The sequence below is a fragment of the Poecilia mexicana genome, unplaced genomic scaffold (assembly GCF_051168715.1).
Source record: "Poecilia mexicana isolate PSO_F unplaced genomic scaffold, ASM5116871v1 scaffold_5, whole genome shotgun sequence".
NCBI lineage: Eukaryota > Metazoa > Chordata > Actinopteri > Cyprinodontiformes > Poeciliidae > Poecilia > Poecilia mexicana.
In genome coordinates, this window is record NW_028263374.1 from 30,979,490 (window position 1) to 31,007,234 (window position 27,745).

The following is a 27,745-nucleotide window of genomic DNA, read 5'->3' on the forward strand; positions in this document are numbered from 1 at the left end:
CTGCCTTGCGCAGCAAGGCAGTGCATTAGCATTAGCATTAGCCTTTTCCCTAAAGGTAGCTATTAGATAATTTTCTTACTTATTAGCGATGTTCAGTATACTGAATGGAGTAAATCAATGACAGAAAACATGCTAGTGATGCCACACATCCTACATGAATATTAGTCTTCACGCTAATATTAGCATTTTGGCTTATGCATTAATTTCAACATACTGAATGGTACAGGTGCAGTTTAGTCAACATGTTTCTGACTCACTACAGGTTATTGACTACATTGCAGCTTTCTTTAGCATTAATGCTAATTTTTTGCATCAGAAGGCTTGATTAAAAAGCGACGGGCACACTTTGGCATGCCCCTCAAAATTTCTGCGGAATTTTCTAGTTATATCCTTAAGATTATGAGAATGCGGGAATTTTTCAGCTTGGTTCCCAAGGCAAAATCACACCGGAAGTAAAGATACCCAGGTTTGAGTTCTGGCGGCCATTGTCTGACGTCACTGTGAAAAGGGTCTTGTTTGGTTATTCTAAATTCCCGTATGTTATATTGGGGGTTTTGTGGATTTTCTTCTGGAATCGCGATGTTCGTGACTGGAATCGGTTCCTGCCTTGTGGCTGAACACGAACAGATCGAACCTGTTGTACTTTTACCAGCTCTGTGGTCACAGAGGTTTGGAGAATCGGCCGACAATCCTTAAATCTTGCCGTCTAAACCAGACTTAAGACTCACAGCTCTACTCATCTCCTCTCACCACTGCCCAAACGCTCTGACTCTGGTCGCTATGGTAACGTTTACATATCCCTTCAAAATAAGATACAGAAGCGCCACAAAAACGAGCATTTTACTTTCGTGAAAATTTTAACTCACGATAATGACTAACGGGAACCCTGAGCTTGTTTCTCTGCAACGAGACGATCCCATCTGAGAGTGAAGGAGACAATGACACCCGAAGTGTTGCTTATATCCACAGCCTGCTTGGTCTCTACGTGGTGAAGCAGTTTGAAGCTTCATTGCCTCATTAGCAGCCGGTCGCCACATATTACGCAGAGCGGCTTGTAATGTTTGACTCACCTACCGGTCCGGGATAAATCCATCCTCCTGTCTCTTCTCTGGGCCTTTTCCCCTTTGCAAAGAAACTTTCCAAAGACATCTGATCCGATTCTTACTCATTTTGCTGCTTGTGGGCTCAGTGTTGGCGCGCAAGTAACAGAGAATCCGGTTAAAGGATTTTCAAAATAAAAGATCCCCCAAACTCAAATAATACATAAAACGGAAATATTTAATTATTTCTTGCGCGGCCCGGTACCAATTGGTTCACGGACCGGGGGTTGGGGACCACTGGACTAGACATAATATAAGAGTAGACCCCGCATTGGCCGCTCTGGTGCAGGAAATACGGCGGCCATCTTGGAGCGGTATATCCTCCAACTTTGCTCAACCAAAACAGCAGAAGATGCCTCAGCACTGAGGGATATTGTTGTTCTGGTCGATGGATTATTGATGTGAGGGCTCCACAGACAACATTTCACAAGTAAGATGGACAGATTATTGTGTATATATTGTAGAGGTGTGCCGATCGATCGGTCACCGATCATAATCGGGCCGATTTTCGTGAAAAAGTCCATGATCGGTGATCGGCGATCATTGGCTCTTGTTGCCGATCACCTGCATCTCATTTCCAGCCTGCCTGTGTAGCTGGTCTCCTCTTTCCTTCACTCTGCACAAACGCAGCAACAAATCCTAAGCGATGTGGAACTATAACGCACTGAGTGAAAGGGGAAGTTTGCGTGTTGCGGCGGAAAATTGAAGCAGGTCAAAATGCATCAACACAACGAAGCTAATATGGCATAAAATCAATGACGGAGTTTGGCTACATCGAGGCTCACTGCAGTAAATCAGACATACGGAGGATCAGACAGCAGGTAAAGCAGCGCACAGCTACAAACACTCACCCGGATTAGCATGACGGTCAGAAAGCTACACAAATAACCCGCAAAATTATTTAAGTCTTCGAGCTGCGATGTCAGACTCTGGTTCTGCTCTCCTGTTGAACCGCTGCTACGCTACAGGTAGTAATATCTGACAGACGGAGCTTCGCTTCTGCTCCACCTGGTGGTGACTCTCACACCGAACCTGCTTAAAGCTGCAGCATCTAACTTAAAAAATACATTTTACACACGTATTAAAACTTTGCTGTCCTAACATGAGACAGATAATCTCTGAATCTCCTCCCTGATCTGCATAATTACTCCGCTCAGTCAGAAACAGCCAATCAGAGCTAGCAGTAATCAGCTAGCCGCCATGCTAACAGGAAGTTTTCATTCAGTAACTCTGGATTGTTTATTGTAATGGAACCTGTTTTTGCCTTTGAATGTTAAGTTTTATACTTGAGTTTTTGGCAATGTTGAGAGGTTTTATTTTGGCTCTGCATTATTTAGCCTCTTCAGAGCCTTCATATGTTATCAGTCTGTTAAAGATGGTATTACTATAGCAGTACAATTTGCACAATGCCTGTTTTGTTTTTTTCTTGGAAAAAGTTATTAAAAACAAGTTTTTGTCTAAATTAAGGTGAATTCATGGTTCCTTTTTCCACATAATGTAACCGGTAGTGTTTATGATTAAAAGAAAATAATAATTATGTGATCGGTATCGGTATTGGGAGGAAAAAACCTGATCGGCACATCTCTAATATATTGTGATTAGAATATTACTTTACTGTATTTATGTCCACCGAGATACCAGCTAATATTAGCTACAGAGCTTGGTGTAATACGGGTTCAGCCCCGCTATGAAGGCTGACTGAGATTCTGTAAATATAAAAAAAACTAATTATTCTTTAACATTGACTTAGATTATCTGACACAAGGGCCTATATTAGAAATGAAACAATATAACACATATTATAAAACTTATATTATGTGTTATAACATTCACCGGCAAAGTTTACACAGGTGGTAAAGACTATTATTTATATTCTTTCACTCTGTCAAAGTAAGATACATCCTAAATCTTCCGTTTTTGTTTTGAAAGTTTCCTAAAGACACGATGTGAGGAAGAAGAGGGAGAAATCTATAAAGAGAGACGGATTCACTGCAGCACGGATGAACCTTGCATCGATTTTGGACTCGTCGGCTGAAAAACATATTTTTTATATATATATATATTATTCACTATTAATCATTATTTATTTGTGCCATTATTAATCTTTATTAGTGTTTGTATAGTTATATAAATATGTATTGATATTACTAAATAATGTATTAAATAAACTATGAACGGCTGTGTGCTTTGTAATATGCTCTTCATACATCGATATCAGAATATTCCATTCCTATTCTATTGTTATAGCCACTAAGCATATTTAACTATGATGAACTATGTATTAAAAACAAACTTAAATAATAGGCTACAATTGTTTATAAATGTTGCTTTGATAGATGTTTGAATATGGTTTACAGTAACAAAGTGTGTTATGATCGATTAAATGCGCTGATACGTCATTGTGCTGCTAAACACATAACGCTGAGTGGAGTGGTGGACCGCTCCAAGATGGCCGCCCTAAATCTCGTCAGCGACAATAGGCGAGAGCGGTCCATGAGGGTCTATCCTTATATTACGTCTATGACCACTGGTCTACTTAGAGTTAATGTGCGCGGCTGCACTGAGAAACTCGTCCCATAAACTCGACCAACCAGAATAGTTTCTGTGACGATTATTAAAAACTCAACAGACACGAAATGGAAGAGCTACTAAAGCCACATTAGCAGCATTGAATTAAATCTCCCGTTTGTTGCGCATCTCTGCGTAGTGCAGCAGATTTAACTCATCATGCAGGGCCGGTCCAAGGCTGTATGAGGCCTGGAGCAGAATCTGACTTAGGGGCCCCTTTTGTTGCTAAAATCATCAGCACCTCTAACAGCTTCTGTGTTAGATTTAGTGAAATATGGGAGAAGGGAGTAGTTTAATTGGCCAACCTAAAAATCAATAAGTTATAACCACAGTTTACTAAATTGGATTTGTAAATTCAAAGACTAAACTCACAGCATCAGATTGTTGCTATGGTAACAAAACAATCTAACTATGAATATTGTTCTTTGAAGTTTTACAAAGTAAACTTGCCAGCTCCTTAAAATCTTGTATTTAAATGTTAATTTAATTTATGTATGCCTAAACAATTGAATCAAATTTAACAGCATTGATCATCTCAATAAACAAGTGTTACATTTATGTATCTGTGGTCTGTTTTAAAATATTTGTGTTTATGGGGCCCCTGAAGCTCTTAGGGGCCTGATGGAGCTGCTGACTTAATTTGGATTAAACAGAAGTGCAAATTTGTTGTTTTTAGACTAGTTGTGGGTTTAAATAGCATTTCACTGGAGATCTTTTCCTGTAACATATAATTACACAGTAATACTTTTACATTTCCTGTCAACTTAACATCTTTTAATACAAAACACGGTGGATCACGGTGGACCGCCTCGACGGCCCGACCACCCGGCTTAGCAAGTTTTCTGGGGGAAACCCTGTAATTTAAAGTAATGTAATATTATCTAATGCAATGTAATTTCATATAATATAGTGTAATAATTGTCATTAATATTTAATTTAATGTAATATTATGCAGTCTGTGCTGCTGACTGTCCCCCCCCCCATGAGGACGGACATGTCTCACCGTCTGCAGCTGCTCAGCAGCTCCCTGTGCAGCTCCTGGTGGCTCCTGGACGCCTTGACAGGATTCAGCAGCTTCTTGGGTTTGATCAGGTCCTCGTCCTCGTCCATGTAGTCAGGCGGGGGGACGCAGCTGGACGCCGGGGACGGCCTCCTGTGGACGTCACCGGGGCGATGTGGCTGCAGGTTAGAGTATGCTGAAGCTGAGGACACAGAGAGACAGCAGCTGGACATCCGTCTCTGAAGACACAGGCTTTCTCTACCGTGACTCCGAAGGGCAGCGACCTCTGACCTACAGGCAACGCTACAGAAATATCAACTTTAGAATGTTTAACTTTTCAACAATTATTACATTCACTTAGCATAAATGCTGCTTCACACCGCGGTAAATTGATCAGATGATATACCATCACTTTATTACCAAACAATACGATTTTCCCTCACAATCTTGTCTTAATATCAGAAATATGTAATATTTTATATTAATCATATCAAGTTATATTTTATTTCCATAGTTCTTGTGGGTTTTTTAGCAGATGGTTCCTTTGGTCTTTTTCTTCAGATTCCCTTTATTTGGTAAATTAACAAAATTACAAAAAATAAAATTGTCTCCATGTCTCTGTGTGTCCCAGAGGACATGGCGCTCCTCAGGGACCCGATCCTGGTCCTCAGATATTCTGGGAGTCCCGGGTCAGATTTCCTCCGTTGTCCTGAAACAAAGCTGCAACCAGAGAGCGACGCGCTCGCTTCATATTTCAGAAAATCAGACCCAACATGCAGCTCCGCTCGAAGATGGAGACCGGCGTGATTTAATGAGGATCAGGTCCAGTTCAGCAGAGGTTCTGGTTCTGGATGGGTTCAGGAAGAACGTTCTGATCAGAGCGGATCCATATATGGTGGTACAATGGGAACTCTGTCAGGTTCTGTGTTTCAGAACCGTATCAGCCCAGCTCAGATGGTTCTGCTGCTGTGAGATGATCAGGTCCGCTCCGAATCGGTCCGAGCCGGAACCGGATCCTCCCGGTCCACTGATGTTTCTGAAGGAGACCCTCAGACTACTGCGGGTCTGAACACCTGCAGACAGCGCTCAGGGCAAAACGCAACCCACAGAACCCAACCAAACCAGAACCACCCAAACATCATGACGCCTGCAGGTTCCTACTCCATTGGACCTATAGAACCTTAACAGAACCTCCTAGTTCACAGGTGCCAAACTCGAGGTTGGCAGGCCACATCCGGCCCGCCGTAGCCGTTTCTGTGGCCCTTTATTTGTTTTGTGCTAAATTACATCACTGCGAAATGTTGCTAAATATTATTTAATCACTCGCTGAACGCAGCGAAAGCTGTAAAACAGTTTGGTGATGTTGTACTGGCCCTTTAAGGACATCGATAGTCTCAAGAAATGAGGCGGTTAATCTGCATGTCAGCAGCCAACAGTACTGATGTTGGCTGAGAATCAGGTTCCTTATGAACCAGGAGAATCAGAAGGAACCTGATTCTCCTGGTTCCTTCTGGTTCCTCCTTATTCTCCTGGTTCGGCACCACCAGGTTCCGACTCGAGTCTTGAAGGACTTTCTGCATTGGAAACTGAAGCAGATGTTTGCTGTGAAGACCAAATATGAACATTTCGGTTCTGTTCCTGCAGGGGAAAAGAACCGGCCTTGGTTCTGGTTCCAGAAAACCAAACATAACCAGAACTCAGGGACCCAACATGGACCACCTGAGTAAGAGGAGGGTGAGTCTTACCGGACTTCACCGTTGCCTCTCTGCTGCTGGCTCTCCTCTCCTCCATGGACCCGGTTCTGTCCCGGTTCTGATGGGTTCTGGTCCTGCTGTGTCTCTGGTAATCTTCATGCTCTCTGCAGCAGCACTCTGCTCCTCCTCTTCAGTTGTGCTGGGTCACATGATCCTCCTCCTCAGGTTTTCCCACGCTGCTCTCCTCCCAGCAGCTTATGATGAAACAGAAAACTCAACAGCAGTTCTGGCTGCAGCCAGATGAGGGCGCTCAAGCTAACCAGCTGCTACAAGAACCAGGTTCTGATCCAGAATCCATGTGGAGCTCCTTCCTCCTCCTTCTCCGTGTCTGAAGCAGGTCCAGATGTTCTCCTGCAGTGAGGTTCTGTTTTCCTGATGGATCCAAAACCAGCAGTACTTTATAATCCCAGAGCTGCTCAGAGCCTTGGGAAGCAGAACACCATCCAGATCTTCTCAGAACTGATCTTTTCCCTGCTGGCACCATGTTGAAGGTTTCCATGGAGACAACAAGCATCCCTGAGACTCGGTACCGGACCGGACTGAGCTGCAGCACAGCAGAACCTCTGAATAGGAACCAAACACAATAGGAACTAAATAAGGTAGGAACCAACTATAAGAGGAACCAAACATGGTAGGAAGTAAGGCTGAGTCCCAGACAGACAGCTCACTCTGTGAACTTCACCATATTTCCAAGATGGCAAAAAATACATTAAAACGTTCTAATAATCAATTTATCTCTATTTGACTAATAGAGACATGATTTTTTTAACCATCCGTTTCATGCAGCTAAAAGTTAGTTTGGTACAAAGTGGAGCTAACAAAGATCAAGTTAAGGACAATATGGCATATATAAAAACATCTGATGCTACATGTGAAAAAGTGGTAATAATACATGTGGAAATGGAACCCAAAATGGGCGAAGGTGGATCACACTGCGACCTTTAACCTTCAACATGAGCGAGGGAGGGAGAGGATTTGGACCGGGCCTTAGAACTGCAAATCTTCTGGGTTTTCTCCTAAGAATGTTGGGAAAATCTTCTTACTTCCATGAAAATGACTCAACAAGCTGCAGACCTGTCTGCCGGAGCCTTCCAAAATAAAAGCCTCTAAAGGTAGCCAGGACAGAGGGAGCTGGAGCAGCAGGTACTTGAACACACCTGGGTTCACGGCTGTGATGTCACCAGTTCTACAGTTCTGGATCAGAACCATCAGTCTGAAGGATTAAACCAGATCAGAACCTCTTTGGGTTTTCTTGTATGAAGTTCTGATGTTACAACCAAATAAAGACAAATGTAAGTTCTGCTGGTTCTGGTTCGGTCCAGAACCAACAGAACTGATTTTTCTGAATGGGTTGGCAACCACCAGAACCTTGACTGGGTCTCGGTTCCTCAGCTCGGACTTTTTCACCATCAGAACCTCTGGGGTTCTGTTGTACGTTTTAAACTGGGCCTGAAGGTGGCGCTGAACATGTCTGCTTCATTCTGTTCTGACCCGGGTTCTGGTGACCCGAAAGGGGCAGCCTTACCTCTGCCATTCGGCTGCTTCCCGTTCTTTGCTTCCGGCTGTCGGGACAGAGGCTCATGGTCGATGCTGTACGATTTCTGGAAGACAGAAGAAAACTATTGGAACCCAAAATGAACCAACGCTCCCCCCTCCCCAACCTGTTGACCGGCTCAGCTGTGGATTCTGAGAAGAATGGATCTACAGCTTGGATTCGATGTTCAGACAAACTGAACATTATATTATTTAATTTTTCTGGTGGACATTTTCCAAAATGGCCACCACGATGTAATGGAGACTATATATGTGTGACCTGAAGCCCTTTTCGCACTGCAGAGTCCAGCATCGAAGCTGTGACGTCATCATGTTTGAAACTAAACGGTTTCCATGTAGCGGCTGAAGCCTTTTCCTCAGATGGGGCGGAAAACTCTCTTTCCTCGCTGACTGATCCAGTTCATCAGCGAGTAAATGACCTCATCATGGGACCAGGTAACAGCAGAATATTGGGAGGAATTCATCGCAAATTAAAAATATTAAAAAGAGCACTCTTTACAAAATACAGTACGAACAGTTCAGTGAGAGCCAGCTGGACCCGATCAACGGCTGACTGCAAAACAATCAGCTGCTGAATTCAAAGCAGCCCCGATTGGAACCACAGCTCTTGTGGTTCCATAGTCCATGGGCCAGAGGCCAAAATTTGACATTTTTGTCCATTTCAGGGTGGCAAAGTCTATCAATACTTTTTGAAAAGATACATGTCTCTAGTTAATATTTTGGTATGATAGCCCTTCCAAAATGGTAGCTGAGTCATCGTTATCATCTCATGAAGTAAACAACCCCTTTGGAAAAATTCTGTTTTTTGAGACTGCTGTATCTCTGGTTTAGGGTCATGGTATGGGCATTTGTCAAAGGTCTATAATGCAATATTTGGTATCATCTTAAAGGGGACACTCTTGGCTTTCATTTAAGCCATGTTTTGAGTTTCTCTGACCAACACAGAGGTCATTAGAGGTCGTTAAACCAAAATTATTACACATTTTTCCACATCTTTTGACCAAACTAGATACACTTCTTTCATCCCAACGGTATCCAGGGACATCAGAGACACAAGAGTTAATGACTAAAATACTCAACAGACTCTAAGGAATCAGAAAATGTATGATATGCCTACACTGTCTGTCTATGGGAGGCGAATATGAGCTGTAATTTGAAGTTACAGATTTGGGCTATAACCTTAACTGGTGTATATGTTGGGGGTTTAATAGGGGTTGTTTAGCGTGTCACTCATGTCTAGTTTGTTAGTTATAAAAAAGTTAATAATAGTAGAAATGTACACTTACATTTAGACTTTAGGATGCTGTATTGGCCTATTTATCAGATTTTGTGAGTTTTTCCATCCTGGGCTACACAATAGTAGCCCAGGATGGCCACATAGAGACATAGCAGAATGAGGGAGGAGACCACCCTCATTAAATGACTAATTCTGAGGTAAAATAAAAAAAATGATTATTTTTAGATGCTTAGGCTACTATTGACAGCATTATTCAGATTATTGTATTACATTTCTGCCAACAGATGATAACCTTAGGCCAGTGGTTCTTAACATTTTTTGAGGTACCAAACCCATCAGATTCATATGCGCATTCACCGAACCCTTCTTTTGTGACAAATAAAATGATTTTTTCCAAATTCACTCCAAGATCACCAAGTCTTCTTGAAAGGTAGAGTCTCTGACAACAGTTCTTCAAAATATAGTCAGTGTTTTCACCAAAGTTGAGCCGACTGTCCATGAACGACCCAAGGAATTTAAAATGTGCCACAGTTTCAACAGGTTGGCCATCGAGAGAAACTGGAACCACTTTAAGGTCTCGTTTAGATCATTTAATTAGCTCTGAATTAATGAATGAATTTTTCATTCATTAAGAGAATGAAAAATTAATAATAAATAAAGACTTTGCGGTATTCTGATTTAGTAATGTAATTATATTAGTTGTGTTACCACCCCCACACCACTAGAGGCAGTACCAACCCCAAAAAGATGTACTAAGGAGCAGATTTAGAAGTACACCAAAAGCCACAGAAAGCTTCAGGTGACCAGCAGCATTGAACAGCCTTTGTTTGTCTGCTATTCATTTACTACCACATTTCTTTTAACCCAGCTGTACCTGAGATGAAGTTAACAACTGCAATACTCAACAGACTAAGGCAGTGGTCTCAAACTGCATTCCTCAAGGGCCAGAGTCCTGCAACTTTTAGATGTGTCCCTTGTTATACACACCTAAATTCATTGGCTGAACTACCTTACCAGCATGCAGCCTTATATTTCAAAGCAGTCTTGGTGCAACATTAGAGCTTGCACATTTCTGAGCTCTTCAGCCTGTTTGCACATCAGGTAGCTTGCATGCTACCCAACTGTTCCTGATGCTGGGGGTCCTCACATACATAGCAAGATAGTAGGCTATTAGACCATTAGATGTGAGGACATAAACCTGTACCAACTAGCTGGCTATGTAGATAGGCAGACCATAGTCAGACAGAAAGACAAAGAACTTTATTGTCATCATATGCTGACATTAAAATTGATTGCCTTGAGTAATAGAATTGCCAATAAAAAAGTGAAAAATTGCTCAAAGTATAAAAGTTTATAGTCAAATAAAAATAAATATTTAAAAGGAAAAATATGTAAATGTATAACTTTAAGTCGATTAATTTGTATGTCCAGTCAGTTCAGTTTTTAATATATAAAAACTCCCTTAGGATCTTCAGCAAGACTGTCTCCTGCTCTCTACATAAAGCTGCAGTATGTAATGTTTATTAAAAAAAATATATTTTTTACTTAACTGAAATGATCACTATGTCCTGAGAATATAAGATGGATAATCTGTGTAAAGAATTAGCTCCTCTGCCTTCTCCCTCTGGACCTGCTGTCATCTGAACAAATATTCTGCTCTGTCAGACACAACCAATCAGAGCGGGAAGAGGGTCTTAGCGCTGTCAGTCATCCTCATATAGGTGCTGCTCTACCCTGGTTTTCCTGGAACATTAAGTTGCTTCTCCACCATTAGCATATTTAGAAGCATAAACATGAGGTTGATTGACAGTGCTAAGACCCTCCTCCTGTCTGGGTGTTTTTGACTGGTTGTTCTTTTAGCTCTGTCAATCAACCTAATGCTCATGCTTCTAAATATGCAAATGGTGGAGAAGCAACTTAATGTCCCAGGAAAACTGGAGTAGAGCGGTGCCTTTGTCTGCTGCTGTACAGTGGAAGTACCTTCACTGTACAGCAGTAAGTCAGTGACAGAATCTGGTCATCAGCTTCTTGGACAGACGACACTGCCTGAGGGTTCTCAGAAAAAATGAGGCTCTTCTGGGCTTTTTTTAAAGAGGTATTTGGTTTTAAAGGTCCAGTTGAAATCCTTTGAGATGTAGACTCCCAGAAATTTGAAACTACTGACCCTTTCTACTTGCTCACCATCTATGCTCAGCCCTGGATGGATTGTCCTCTTTGTCCTGAAGTTGAGGATTATTTCCTTTGTGTTCTTGGTATTCAAGGTAAGGGAATTCTCGCTTCACCATTGGTTTACCATGTTATTAGCCTTTGAACATCTTCTGTATGTCATCCGCATTTTTGAACAAGACGATATTATTCTGGGTGGCTTTGCAGTCGTGGGTAAATTGGAAGTAAAGGATGGGGCTGAGGACACAGCCTTGGGGCATACCTGTGCTGAGTGTGACCGCGGAGAAGGTAAGGGAGTTGATCTGGACATGCTGGGGTCTGTTGGTTTAAAAATCCCTGATCCACCAGCACAGTCCTTCTCCTAGTACCAGGGACTCTAGCCTCTCCACCAACTTGTCAGGAGTTGGAGTTAAAAGCTGAGCTGTAATCCACATCCAGCATCCTTACGTAGGTATAAAGTAATATCAGTATGCTTATTATAATAAGTCTTGCCATCACCTTTTAGTTTTTGAACAACTTTCATTCCACCAATGATCCATCAAGACTATTATTCAACATCAACTGATTCTTCCAACTCTCTTGCAAGAGGAAACTTGCTAGAGTTATTATGAACATGAGAAAAGGCCATTGATAGTGGATGACCAAAGACTTTTTAAATCTGAAGGTCTCTTCTTTGTTAAACTATTATGATGCACTCAAAAATATTTCAATCTGTTTTCTTTCCTTTTGTTAGATAGCAAAAACAGTGGTGTAAAAGAGTGAGCCCAGTATTTTTGAAGCTTAGGAATATTTTTATTGTGTCAACGAATGTGGTTGTTGGTAAGTATTTTTCTAAATGACCTGTTCTGAACTTTATATAAGCTTCCTCTCCAGCATGATGAGCTTACAGCAAATCACTGACTATGATTAGTGATACAATGAATCTGGTGAAAAGTCCGACTGTGTCTGACTGAGGCTGACTTAGAGCGTTTACCCAGCTTTTCTCTATAAGTTCTACAAAGGAATATCTGTCCATCTCTATCCCAGGCTTCTGTAGGCCATAATGTCTCTCACTTTCTGTGGGCTCGTTGTCTGTCATGTTCCTAAAGGTGCTGTTCTACCAGCCTGCCTCTAACTGGTTTGGTCTCAGTCTGCCTCAACCAGATTCATTTTCCTTTAGCAGATCCAGCGCGGCTCTGGCTGGCTGTTCTCAGATTTCCATATCTACTTCAAGTGTAGTACTAGCCTGACCAATCAGGGTAGGGACCAAAGCGATTTCATATATCGCAAAATAATCAGCTGATCGAAGCCTTTATCATTATCTTTGGGCCAGCAATGAATTTCTATAAAACAAAATGAAATATCTTTGAGTCCATCTGAACCATAACCTTGAGGTTCTCCATGGCTGAGTGTCACTTCAAACCTCTGCGGAGAATTGACCAGTTGCTGCGCTAAAGGCCCTCCCACAATAGTGAGGAATAGAGAGGGTAGAAAAACTCACTACCAGGGGTAGAACCGAACTACACACTAACTGGTTAGTGATTGGCTTGCCAGTAGAAAAGCACTTTAAGTTACCTTAGATACTGAAGTCTGTTTTCTGAGGTGAGATAGTATCTGGTAGCGGCTCTGGCTTTTAAAATGAAACCTTTGGTTCCTGCAGGTGTCTTAGTATCCTTATTCACACACACACACTGGATTATTTCCAAATGGATTAATGATACTCAGATGGTGAACATTCTAATTTACTGTTAATAGCCATGTGTCATCTGAAGAAATAAATACAAAAAGTCAATAATATTTCCAGGTCTGTAACTGTAAACCAGCACTAAACTTTGCTCCAGATAAGTAGAAATTGAAAGTACAGAGTAAGACTATTCAGCTAAATTGTGTAGCTATCAGAGGGTAGGAACAGCATCTAAAGGCAGTTCAATGCTGCAGTATGTACATTTTAGGGAAAAGATTCTGTTATATATTTGTTGAAACTGTCACCATATTGTCACAGTATGCTGAGACAAATAATCTGTGAAGAAAAATCAAGCCCGTCTGCCTTCTCGCAGTGCTAAATTGAAACAACCAAGCAGAGCCAGGAGGAGGGTCTCAGGACAACATAGTAATAGTTTTAATAAATACATAGATTTTTAAATAAAAGTTACATGCTGAATCTAAATGGTTACATCTTACTGATTTTATTTTTTAACAAACTCATTTGTGGGCCTGATTGAAATTAACATCCTCAGCAAGCATAATGTAGATGGTACTGATATGCCTAAGGTTATCATCTGTTGGCAGAAATGTAATATAATAATCTGAATTATGCTGTCAATAGTTGGCTAATCATCTAAAAATAATCATTTTTTTTATTTTACCTCAGAATTAGTCATTTAATGAGGGTGGTCTCCTCTCTCATTCTGCTATGTCTCTATGTGGCCATCCTGGGCTACTATTGTGTAGCCCAGGATGGAAAAACTCACAAAATCTGATAAATAGGCCAATACAGGATCCTAAAGTCTAAATGTAAGTGTACATTTCTACTATTATTAACTTTTTTATAACTAACAAACTAGACATGAGTGACACGCTAAACAACCCCCACTAAACCCCCAACATATACACCAGTTAAGGTTATAGCCCAAGTCTGTAACTTCAAATTACAGCTCATATTCGCCTCCCATAGACAGACAGTGTAGGCATATCATACATTTTCTGATTCCTTAGAGTCTGTTGAGTATTTTAGTCATTAACTCTTGTGTCTCTGATGTCCCTGGATACCGTTGGGATGAAAGAAGTGTATCTAGTTTGGTCAAAAGATGTGGAAAAATGTGTAATAATTTTGGTTTAACGACCTCTAATGACCTCTGTGTTGGTCAGAGAAACTCAAAACATGGCTTAAATGAAAGCCAAGAGTGTCCCCTTTAAGATGATACCAAATATTGCATTATAGACCTTTGACAAATGCCCATACCATGACCCTAAACCAGAGATACAGCAGTCTCAAAAAACAGAATTTTTCCAAAGGGGTTGTTTACTTCATGAGATGATAACGATGACTCAGCTACCATTTTGGAAGGGCTATCATACCAAAATATTAACTAGAGACATGTATCTTTTCAAAAAGTATTGATAGACTTTGCCACCCTGAAATGGACAAAAAAATGGTCTGGCCCATGGACTACCAAGTGTGACCTTGGGTACAGCTTTAGATCCTCTTTTTACCAGATCACTCAGATAAGTTTGTAAAAACGGACAGAGGCACTGCTGCAGATTAACAGTTTATTGAATTCACAAATGTTTCATGAGCAAAAATAGTCAATTTATTTTATTATACCAAGTGACCACACTAAAAGTGGAAGTCTATGCTGGCCCTGGGATCCTTAAAGCTGAAAAATAATTAAAACCCAATTAGATAAAAATTTTCCTGTTTGGGGGAGGAATAATAAAGAAAACACAAATTCAACTAAATACACCCAAGTGTTCCCCAACAAAAGCACACTCACACAAAAATCCCTAGTGAATACAAAGGAAAAGAAAAAAAACTCCCCTTCCACTGGTCTCCTCAGTCTGAATAAAACGGCCTATAGGACCCAGGGACAGCATAGGTCCCAGTTAAAACAAGTCGGAGGGCTACAGTAGAAAGTTCCTTTCCCTAAACAAAACCCCAAAAAAAGAAAAGTTATTTTTAATCAACAATAAACATCTAAAAATAAGTAAACTGAAACAAAAAAAATTGAAATCAAAACAAATCAAGAACTGAAACAGTAGCAGGCCAACCTACACACAAAAGAAATCAAGTTAGACAAGAACATTAACCAGCCAGATAAATGATAAGAAACGGCCCTTACCTTCTCTACAGTGAAACCAGTAAATGTTGCTCTTGACGTCACTCTCTAAAGTGCGTTTCCTACAACAATCAGTGGCAGAATCAGACATAAATTGTAAATGCTGATTACCTGTCTCCCTAACAAGCCAGCTGCGCTCTGTCACAGCATCTTCCATATATGGACAAGAGGAAGAGGGCGCAGCACACATTCAGGGGACAATATGCCCCTTGGAGCCGCTGTTCTGTCAGATCAGCCTACATTGTCAGATAGTCCTACGCTTAGCTCTGACATGCATACGCAGTCATTACCATACGATTTTATTTAATCAGCAACATAGAATCATGACGTAGATCATCATACACTTTGTTATTAACAGTTATATGGCATCCTGACTTAGCGGTTAAGTAGATTAATTAGTTTTACACGGCGTGTTGTAGTTGACTGCAGCGGCAGCCAGACCTGCTTTAAATACACTTTGAAACCACGACAACGCATCTATATTTATCTAGTTATCATATTATAGACAATTTAATGACTTATTTTCGTCATAACTTTGTTGCGTATGCTGAACTGACAACTCTACTGACGGTCAGACTTCTTAATGCGCATGCGCGGGCATGCGTACTAACTGCATGTAGGCCATCCTGACAGTATGGCTGTCTGATAGAACAGTGTTTTTCAACCTTTTTTGAGCCAAGGTACATTATTTTAATTGAAAAAATCACGAGGCACACCACCAACCAAAAATGTAAACAAAGACACTCTGTATCCGCCTATATATATATAGTCATTCTTATCAAAGTGTCTTGAATAGAAATCAAATAAACACAAAAATTTATTTTTATCATATTTTACATTTCTTATTTCAAATTGCACTTAACATGTCCACTTCAAAAATACACCTGAACAGCGACAACACTGTGGTGTGATGCATAAATGTAGTAACACTCATGCATCACTAATTCTCTTGTTTTAATGTAAAATCCTCTGTACCTACTGCCATCTAGTGGTAATAAAATTACATGATTACGCTGCTAGTCATTACTACAGCAAAGACACTGAAAGATGACATTATTTGGAGATAATTAATTCGTTTTCAAAAAATCTTTTAAGACCAATTACCATATTTTCCAGACTATGAGCGCACCATACTATAAACCGTACCTTAAAATTCACCCCCCCCCCCTGGAAACTATATCAGCCGCACCGGGCTACAGGCCGCTGGTATCTCTGCCGCTCTCGGTTTTCCATAAGGACCCAGCAGAGGGCAGCAGAGGGCTGCGTCCTAATAACTGCTGGATCAGATACGGTTCCCCCTTCGTCTTCTTGCCGCTCCGCCCCGCCCACGCGGCAAAATAGGCGCGTGCTCGTGATGAGCACTGAGAAAGAACGCGCGTAGCAAGCACGCGCTTGTTTGGCGCGCTTGTCTGAGGAACTACGGACACCGTGAAAGCTCAAACAACATGTTTCGGCAAAGTTGTCACACTTTCTTCACGTTTTTGCGGGAAACTAATAGTAATAATACTAATAATTATAATAAATATATATGTAATACATATTATAATTATAATAAATAATATATATTTTATACATATATTATAATTATAATACATAATATGTTATATATATTATAATTATAATATATGCTGTATATATTATAATTATAATATGTTGTATATATTATAATTATAATAGATAGATAGCCTAGTGCTATATGAATTAAAAACAGGGCAATGCAATTTAATGCTCAATATTACCCATCAGATACCGTTTCCCCTGTTTTAAAGTGGGGGAACGCTAACTGATGGCCATCTTTCACCCATCAGATACCGTTTCCCCTGTCTTAAAGTGGGGGAACGCTGATGGGAGATTTATGGCCATCATATCTCTCGCCCATTTTCTCTCTCTCGCTCGAAAATGGGCGAGATATATATATATATATATTTATTATAATTATAATATGTATAACATATATATTTATTATAGTTATTAGTATTATTACTATTAGTTTCCCGCAAAAACGTGAAGAAAATGTGACAACTTTGCCGAAACATGTTGTTTGAGCTTTCACGGTGTCCGTAGTTCCTCAGACAAGCGCGCCGAACAAGCGCGTGCTTGCTACGCGCGTGCTTTCTCAGTGCTCATCACGAGCACGCGCCTATTTTGCCGCGTGGGCGGGGCGGAGAGGCAAGAAGACGAAGGGGGACCCGTATCTGATGGGGAAACGCGGATTCACGCCGAGTTTACGTGCAGCGGCTTTATTTCCCTCCTGTACTGTCAGATCGATACTCCTCAACTTAGAAGCTGCATCATATGAGTTTGAAAACATTTCTCCGTCGTGCCTGCTGCTAGCATGTGGTTGTTCTAAATTAAAATTAGCTCGTTCTTTGATTTCCAATTTTGACTTCCAATTATTGACTTCCTGCTAAAGAGCCCCCTGGTGGATGAAGAAAAATACACAGAAAAGCCGCATGTTCAAAGTGTAGGAAAGAAGTAGCAGCTTATAGTCCGGAAAATACGGCAGGTGAAATTGGATAATTTCCACGGCACACCTGACGATCACTCACGGTACACTAGTGTGCCGCGGCACAGTGGTTGAAAAACACTGTGATAGAACACCGGGTTGAACCGGGTCGGAAGTTCTGATGCAAGAACGGTCGGCCCTACTTTGAACCCGTGTTTTGCTGTTCCGTGCCGGACCCTGCAGTGCGAAAAGGGCTTAAAATTGGCAGCAGTTATTGCCAGTGGCGGGCACAGCTAACCAAAAAGTTTGGTTCACTAACCACTAATCCACCAAGCAGGAATCTTGTCTCTGCTAACGCTAAACAAATGAGCTCTGCATTAATAGTGTTGCCACACGTCCCGCATTTGGCTGTTAAATAGGGCTGGGACAATCACAGAAACCCTTCCGCAACCAGAGTCCCTTCCACCAATCACACGTTGTAAAAAAAAGTCCGTAAATTTCACGGTGAGAAATGGTAAAAATGCAACAGTTTGACTGTAAAATCCGAAACATTTTATTACAGTAGAAAATACATGGAATCACCGTCAGTCAACACTGCAAAAATAAGTCCGTAAATTTACGGCGCAAAAAAAAAAAAGAAGTAAAATAGTTACGGTGTCATGATTTGTGGAAGTAGAGGGTGAGGATAAACGCAGGCAGACCCAGGATGTAGATGAAAAACAATGGTTTAATGAAGAATCCAAAAATAAAGAGTCCAACAGGGGAGGCACAGGGAAACAGACTGAACGGCATGACGCGACGAGGACCCCAAAGACAACAGGTGGGTTCAAATACAAGGAGGGTAATCAGGGAACGAGACACACCTGGGAACAATCAGGACAGGACGGCACAGAGACTCACAGGGGAACAGCACTAAATAAATACACAGAAAACACAGATCACCACATACGGTTTTTGACTGTAATATAAAAAACACTTAATTACTGTAGAAAATACATAGAATTACAATAACTTCATAAACGTATATTAATCAGCCAAAATTCCAAATTTTGCTGATGTTTCTTTTTAAAGGTTTTGTTGGCTCTAGTGGCCTTTATTTGAAAGTAGTTTGACAGGAAGGACGGTTACGAGAGAGGAGGAAGACATGTGGCAAATGTCACCAGGCTGGGAATTGAACCTGTGACCACCAGCATGAGGACTAAGGCCTCAATGAGTGGGTTGTGCTTCACCGCTGCAACATCACAGCTCCCCTGGCTGATGTTCATATCTATAGATATGAATGTAAAACCATCATAAATAATGGAAATAATTTTCCATTATTATGGAAAATTATTATTTTCCATAATATATATTTAGTTTGCGAATTAAATTTTACATTTGAAACTATTTATAGATGCATATCTAATATGGTGAAAGTACATAGAATGGTGGTGTGATACTTGGTTTGTTTTTTAATAACTAAATCTATAAAGACTTTGATATATCAAACTGAAATCTTAAAGGAGGACCAGGTATCAATCTGGCAGTCCACCGATTGCAGGGCGAACTCCTACAACCGATGCCACCATCTTTATGAGAGACAAATTGACCATAGATTTGTCACATTTAGAGGACTGTATGGTAGGCCCTGCTGCTTGGGCGAAGGGCAAGTTGGGTAAAGGGCGATGCCACCTAATTTTTCACTTCCGTCAGCATCTTTAATTTACCAAAAAGATATGGTCAATTTTACTAAGGGAAAACCACAGCTGCCAGTATCTTACCGTATTTCCTAAAATACGGTAGAATATTGGCAGCTGTAGTTGACAGACATTTACCGTATTTTATAAAATACGATAAAATACTGACAGCCAGTATTTTAGTGTAATTTTACAGTGGAATTATGGCAACCCCACAATGTAAAATAAACCCATAGATTTTACGGTAAAACGCCGGCAGCTGGGGTTGGCGAAATTCCACCGTAAAAACAATTTACAGTGTTGGGAACCCGGGTTGTTGGAATGGTTCCTTTTTGCTGCTTTCCCCCTCTTTTACCACCAGAAGGTGCCAAGAGGCTGTTCCCTCCTGAGGGCGTTGCTGGTGGTTTCTTGATTCCTGCACAACTGCAATTAATCAGATCATCTGGAGGAGTATATGAGAACGGAGCTGCCGACACATCAGATCCAGAGTGTTAGCCAGTATTTGGTACTCCAGCCCTCCATGCTTCTCATTGTGATCTCCTGTTGTGGACCTCTAGTGATGTCTCTTTGTGCTTCTTCCTCAGGTTATTCCTCGTGATGCTGTGGACCCACTGGTTGCCAGATTTCCACTGACACGTCCGCAGTAAACCAAAACTCCTTGGATACCCTGTCGTCAGTCTCACTCGCTCCTCACCTCCTGTGATCCAAAACTTACTTGTCCGCCCTCCACCGCAGCCTCTTCGTCAGTGAAGCAGCAACCCTCCACTTGAACCAAACCCCAATAACCAGAGTGATTCTTTTGGCGGGACAAGACCTACCTCCACCCAAGTAAGACCAATCTGTTTAATCTGACACTGCCGTTTTCCACAATCCCCGAACTCACCATCCCTCTTTTTTTACACTCCAGTGCTCCAGATTGCAGACTTTCCCTAGATCCCGATTGTAGATCATTATTTTGTGTTTACAATGAACTTATTTAACTGATTTCTGTTCTCTGCCTGGTGTTCTGCATGTGGGTTAAGAAATTAGACTCCATTATGACATACAGGTAAAATCTTTTTTTGTTTGTTTGTTTTATGGTAAAACGCTGGCAGCCAGGGTTGCCGAAATTCAACTGTAAAAAATAAGTACGGGTAAAAAGTTTTTTTTTGTTTTACGGTGAAATTTCGGCAATCCCGGCTGCCGGCATTTTACCGTAAAATCTACGTTTTCTTTTTTACAGTGCAGAGACCCTTCCACCAATCACAGGGAACCTTCCACTAATTACAGAGACCCTTCCACTAATTACAGAGACCCTTCCACCAATCACAGGGAACCTTCCACTAATTACAGAGACCCTTCCACCAATCACAGGGAACCTTCCACTAATTACAGAGACCCTTCCACTAATTACAGAGACCCTTCCACTAATTACAGAGACCCTTCCACCAATCACAGAGAACCTTCCACTAATTACAGAGACCCTTCCACTAATTACAGAGACCCTTCCACCAATCACAGGGAACCTTCCACTAATTACAGAGACCCTTCCACTAATTACAGAGACCCTTCCACCAATCACAGGGAACCTTCCTGGGCGGATTTGGACCAATGGTCTGATCCACCCGGTTCTGAAGGTCCAGTGGAGAACCTGCTGCACGGTTCGTGTCATTAGATATCAGGACATCAGCTTCGGTCCAGGTGTTGTTTGCACCTCAAACATTCTGGAGTGCTTCTTGATGAGCTGAGGAGGAGATTCAAACATCTAGGCCAGGTCGGTCAGAGAATGAAGAGGAGGCCGAAGATGGAGGAGGAGGAGGATGAAGAAGAAAAGGAGGAGGAGGAGGCAGCAGCAGCGACGACGACGGCTTGCAGACAGTGGGGTACTTGTCTCCATGCTGCAGCCTGATGAAAATCGCTCCTAGCAACCAACAAAGGTCTATTCATACGGCTCAGAATGCGAGGAGACACCCAGGCTCCAGCTGGTCTGGAGTCAGAACCAGCAGAACCTTCAGAACCAGCAGAACCTTCAGAACCAGCAGAACCTTTCTGAAGTCATACAGATGCTTTCTATCTTCTGTATTTCCAGATGTTTTGGGTTTTCTGCTGAAAAAAAAGTTTAAACTTAAAAAAGTTTGAACTTTCTTAAGTTTAAACTTTTCAGTGGTTCATGACTTCACATGTTCTCTCCTGGATAGTGAATGGTTCTGGTCCAGTTGGATTCCTTTATGGTTCTGCCCCTGACCCAGTCAGGTTCTGATCCAATCGGAACCGCAGCAGTGTTCCGTTTCTGCAGAAGCAGGCAGTGTGAAGTGATAACAGCCTGACCTCTGCTGGACAGACCGCAGTATTACAGGTCCGACCAGTAGAACTGGTTCGGCCCGGTTCTGGGTCAGTGTCCGCTCCTCTGATCTCTGGACCAGAAACAGAACTTTCAGTCCTGATTCTGCTTCACGATATAATCAGGATTTCATCCACAGTGAGGCATTTTAAATCTGTTTGCCATCCAAACTGGATCTGAACCTCAGAATGGATCAGAACCTCCATTGGATCGGGTCAGATTCTGAGGTACCAGACCCCGACCTCTTCTCCTCTCAGTCACCTGTACGGGCTGCTGTTTGTACAGTCACACAGTGAAAAATCAACAGTAGTAATTGATTTATTTAACCGTAAACAAGTTTTTTTAATCAATTTTCCAAAGTTGTTTTCACCATATTACTAAATTTAGAAATGTCAGTGTTCCAAACTAAATATTTAATTTACATGATAAATGTTCAGTTTGCAAACTAAATATTTAACTTTCAAATTAAATATTTAGTGAGAAAGTTAGATATTTAGTTCTTGTCGAAATGTTTAAGTCTGAGTTAGCAAAATAAATATTTAGCTCAGATTTTAGTTAGCAAACTACGTATTTAGCCCCAAATTAAATATCTATTTCGCTAACTATTTAATTCCAAACTAAATTTTTCCAAACAAAACATTTAATTTTCTAATTAAATTGTTACTTTCCATAATATATATTTAGTTTGCTAATTAAATTTTACGTTTGGAACTATTTATAGATGCATAACTAATATGGTGAAAATATAGCTTTGGAAACTTTACACTCACATTTTTTTCTATGACAGGTTAAACAAACCAAATTCTTGCCATTCATTCTTTACAGTGTGACTTTATAAACGTTAAGCTAACCTCCGCTGCTGTTTCAGTATTTTTAGCAGCAAGATTTTCTCAGCTTGGCCTAATCTTCTGCAGACACACAGACCCGAGGCGCGTCCCATCTGATCCTGGATCAGATCCCGTCCAAAGTTACGTAAGCTCCGCTGAAAATATTGTGTTTACTGCTGATGATCTGGGCTCTGACTGGCGGAACACATTCCTCTCTTCTCTGTTCTGGTGTTGGCCCATGCTGGGTCCAGTTTAACTGTGTAAACGGAACCGTTTCATCGAGGAACAGACTTCCACAGCGCCACCTGCTGTTTCTTCAGCACTAACAATTGGTCCAGCTTCAGTCAGACTGTGTTCTAGATTTCAGGTTCTAGTTCTATTCAGATTCCAGGTTCTGTAAGAAAAGACCCAACACGTCAGAAATACGGTTCATTTCAGCTTCTACCTGTCGCTCCTTACCTTCAGCTTCCTGTACCTACCTGTAGTTACCTTTAGCTTCCTGCAAGCTAAAGGTTAGCAAAGCTTTAGGTTTAGGGTTAGCAAAGGAAGGTAGAAGTAGCTTTCTATGGACCTTATTCCTGGGGGGCTTACTGGGGAAACGATTATGGGTGTTACTTCCGGCGGCTAGCGGAAGTAACGTCCTACAAATTACAATGAAATAATGTTACTTCCGCTAGCCGCCGGAAGTAACTATTTCATTGTAATTTGTAGGGTATTTTGCTAAAAAATATCAGCCACGACAATGGACAGGGGAACCAACGAGTTCATATCATCTTTTTTGGACGCCATCAAGGTGTTTGAGCCACGCGATGCCTCCAACATTGTGGCGTCGCAGCGAAATGCTACCTGTGGATGAGGAAAACAGCAGATCCTCACAGCCTCAGCATAAATATACTGTGGACAAGATCACTGATGCCTGTTGTTCTTGCAAGGCTGGGTAAGTCGGCATTCATGGTTTTGAGGGTTACTTTTGGAATCAGTGATTTCTGTAGTTGGCAGATGTTTGAGTGTACCTAGGCCTGACACTCGGTGCTAGCGTGGCTAACACGATTAGTTTAGTAAAAAGCCTTTTCAGGTAAAATAAAATCTTTAATGCATGTCAGATACGGTACACACTGCATATCGATCTGCTCAGCTAACGTAAGACTGTGTAACAGACAGGCTTCAAGGTGTAGAAGTTGGATCGGTTCTGCTGTACTTAGCTAAAAGGTTTTCATAATGGATGTGTTAATTATTGACTTTCTTTTTTCATTCACTAAACACAAAGAAAGCAAAGTAATAATACTCACACCAGCACACACTCCTTTGTTCTTATTGGTCCTACGACGGTTGAGCTGCAGATGCGGTCGTCCACAAGCTTTGATCCAAGCAAGGCATCCCGTTTCAGATTTTGGAAATCTGTGAATTTTATTTCCACAAATACTATCAGGATACCTGACATCGCCTGAAGAGATTCCCCACTGACGGTGGAGAACCATTCTTTCTTTCTGCCGGTCTGCTAGTCCACAACGTACATTAGCATGTGTTTACTACTGTGGCTTGTGTTTGTGAGACGGTCACCACGTGGTAGCTACGCTGTGACGTCAAATGGGCATTAGCCAATGAAACGTGGCCCCTGTGGTAAGGTCCACTGTTGTGCTGTTCGTGGCTGTTCTCTAATAATCCGACCACATTTAGTTCATGGCTGCAGCAAGTTCAAGATAAGCCACATCTGCATCTGCAGCAACTGAGTCAGTGAAGTAGCTACATGCTAGTGCGGGTAGCTGGTTAGCGTCAGGGTAACATGTAAACAAATGGAAGTTCTGGCTTGCTGTGGAAGTCGCGCCCATAATTCACGCAAAGCATCATGGGGCGTAGAAATAAGGTGAATACTTACCTGTAGTTATCTTTAGCTTCCTGTAGTTATTTGTAGTTACCTTTACCTTACTGTTGCTTGCTACACATAGTTACCTGTATCTGCTTGCAGTTACCCGTAGTTACTTGTAGTTAACTGCATCTCCCTGTAGTTACTTGTATTTCCCTGTAGTTACCTCTAGTTGCCCGTTTCTCCCTGCAGTTACCAATAGTTACTTGTAGTTAACTGTATCTCCCTGTAGTTACCTGTATCTCCCTTTAGTTACTTATATCTTCCTGTAGTTACTTGTAGTTACTTATATATTTCTGTAGTTACCTGTAGTTACCTGCATCTTCCTGTCATTTCCTGTAGTTATGTGTAGTTACCTGAATCTCCCTGTAGTTACCTGTATCTACCTGTATTTACTTGTAGTTAACTGCATCTCCCTGTAGTTACCTGTATTTACTTGTAGTTAACTGCATCTCCCTGTAGTTACCTCTATCTACCTGTATTTACTTGTAGTTAACTGCATCTCCCTGTAGTTACCTGTATTTTCTTGTAGTTAACTGCATCTCCCTGTAGTTACCTGTATTTACTTGTAGTTAACTGCATCTCCCTGTAGTTACCTCTATCTACCTGTATTTACTTGTAGTTAACTGCATCTCCCTGTAGTTACCTCTATCTACCTGTATTTACTTGTAGTTAACTGCATCTCCCTGTAGTTACCTGTATTTTCTTGTAGTTAACTGCATCTCCCTGTAGTTACCTGTATTTTCTTGTAGTTAACTGCATCTCCCTGTAGTTACCTGTATTTACTTGTAGTTAACTGCATCTCCCTGTAGTTACCTCTATCTACCTGTATTTACTTGTAGTTAACTGCATCTCCCTGTAGTTACCTCTATCTACCTGTATTTACTTGTAGTTAACTGCATCTCCCTGTAGTTACCTGTATTTACTTGTAGTTAACTGCATCTCCCTGTAGTTACCTCTATCTACCTGTATTTACTTGTAGTTAACTGCATCTCCCTGTAGTTACCTGTATTTACTTGTAGTTAACTGCATCTCCCTGTAGTTACCTGTATCTACCTGTATTTACTTGTAGTTAACTGCATCTCCCTGTAGTTACTTGTAGTTACCTACATAGTATTCAGGTGGATGCGAAAACATCTCTCTCCCCCCAGAAGAAAGGTACGTGTAAGGGTGAAGTAGCGTAGAAAACATACGCTCGCTTTACCCCCCTACCCCCAAAGTCGACGATACATGAAGGGTAAAAGGAGCGTAAGGCGCGCTGAAGTGCATGCGAACACATCATTGGCGTGCCGCCCCCTCCAGACGGGGTTTTGACGCCCCCTCTGGTGCTGCGCCCTAACGCATGCGTAGTTTGCCTGTAGTTTGCTGTAATGATGATGAGAGAACATCAAATTTTTTGTATAAATTAGTTTTTTTATTTGTAATGTCAAGAACAGCGATTTTTTTTATGTCTGTAATGTAATTACTTTTATTTCCCTGTAGTTACCTCTAGTTACCTATTTCTACCTGCAGTTACCCGTAGTTACTTTTAGTTATCAGTATCTCCCTGTAGTTACTTGTATCTTCATGTCAGTGACGTGCGGTCACTGACATGAAGCATACAACGCTGGAGGCGTTGTATGCTTCGTTGTATGCTGCTCGAAATTTCCGTAGGTCCAATAACATGCATGGATCTAAGTCATAAGTCAGAGCCTCACCAGCAGTGAACCTCACCGCACCTCACTGCTTCATGTAGTTACCTGTAGTAACCTGTATCTCCTGGCCCGGCCGTTGATCTGTATAAATCAGTCTGTTTTTCCTCTTTTTGACCTTTGACCCTGGAACATTCCTGTTGCTGACGGGAACACTGACCTAAAAATATCCAGAGCACTCCATGATCCCGAGCTGCTCCACCTCTGCCCGCGCTGCCGTCAGCTGTTCGTTCCCATGGCAACAGCTACTCCCAGCCGGACAGGTGCGTTGCTCCTCATACCTCACATATTTGGTCCGGGTCGAGTTTCTGAGCAGAGCAGCGGGCGGAGGAGCGGCCTGAGTTCTGCTGCAGGAGTGCAAACGGACCGGCTTCCTCTGCAGGTGGTTCTGCTACGGGCAACTCAGCAGAACCAGTAGAACCATAAAAACCAGTAGAACAAAGCAGAACCACTAGGAAGCTGCTGGGTGGTTCTGATTGGTCGATGTAATCTGCGTTAGCTGGCGTTTCGTCCCTGTGAGCCACCAGAGAGCCCGGCTCTGAGGCTGCTGGTTTGAGTCCCAGTGGGAGATGAAGAGCAGTCAGACTCAAATCCAGCCACACGGTTGGGCCTGCAGCTAATGATTGTTTCAATTAATCAATTCTGATGATTAATCGGCAGAATAATCGATTAATGGTCAAATTGATAGCTTATTCTGATGATAGTTTATTTGATACAATGTTAGAAATACATAACTTGTTTTTCTTAAATAAGAAAATAAACATAAATAATAAACAATAAAGAAAAACTTTGATTATTTGTAGCATCTGCAGCTAAAAAAGTATTTTTGATATAATCTCAAAATCAATAGTGTTGAACTGATCTGTTGATTATTTTTATATTTATTGACTAATAATTGGTGCTGAATAAGAGATTATTTTACAGAAAATGACAACCCTCCCAATGACAAGTTCTGAGTTGGATATATTTGCTGACATTTTTTTTAATCTTATTGTAAAATATTAATATTTTTTGTAGCGTTTTAGCTTAATTGCAGCTCTGTGTGTGTTGCGTCTGTGTACTCCAGTTAACGATTAATCGATTACTAAATTACTTAACGATTATTTCAATAATCAGTCATGATTAATTGCTTGAGCTCTACATATGTTACGGAGAATGAGAAATATTGTCATTTTCCGTCCTGTTTAACGTGCTGAACGTTGTATTCTTGCCCACCGAACCCAGACAGAACCGCGTTCGGGTCGGCCCAGATTCAGCTGACTTCATGCAGAAATAACCTGATTATGAGCTCCGTTCCAGCAGACTGGCCCTCAGATTCCTGATCCTGTAAGCAGCAGAAACTGACGGATCATTAATCAGATTCCTGCTCTGAGCCGAGCTCCACCTGCAGAGCCAAAGTTCAGCGCTTTGTTCAGGTTCTGCTGCCCGTCAATATTTACTTAAAACTGAATCATGGAGCGTTTCAGAGCCGCCAGCTGGTTTTCATGGTAAACTCAGAGAATCAGGAGCAGCACTCACCTTCTTCCCATAAGAAGCTCCCATTATTCCCAGTAGGAGCGACGCCCCTCCTCTGATCCTTCCTGTTCTGCAGCCTGACAGACGGAGCTCTGGGTTCGGTTAGCGCACCAGCGAGTCAGGTGGACTGCTGAACTTCATCCCAACCGGCAGCAGAGCAGAGATCAGCCAGACTGAGCAAGGAGAGAGTGTGGAGGAGGAAGAGGAGGAGG

At 41.6% G+C, this 27,745-nt stretch overlaps 1 protein-coding gene across 1 annotated transcript in view; it reads right to left on the reverse strand.

The window, feature by feature from the left end:
• LOC106927700 (protein FAM107B-like) overlaps nt 1–12,457 on the reverse strand; it is a 31,262-nt gene extending 18,805 nt beyond the window's left edge. The window contains exons 1-3 of the mRNA XM_088006003.1: nt 12,353–12,457; nt 7,948–8,023; nt 4,672–4,870 (exon numbers count right to left, since the gene is read on the reverse strand). Of these exons, the coding sequence (XP_087862129.1) occupies nt 4,672–4,870; nt 7,948–8,023; nt 12,353–12,457 (380 nt within the window). The remainder of the gene's footprint in view (nt 1–4,671; nt 4,871–7,947; nt 8,024–12,352) is intronic.
• Between the last annotated feature and the right edge of the window lie 15,288 nt (nt 12,458–27,745).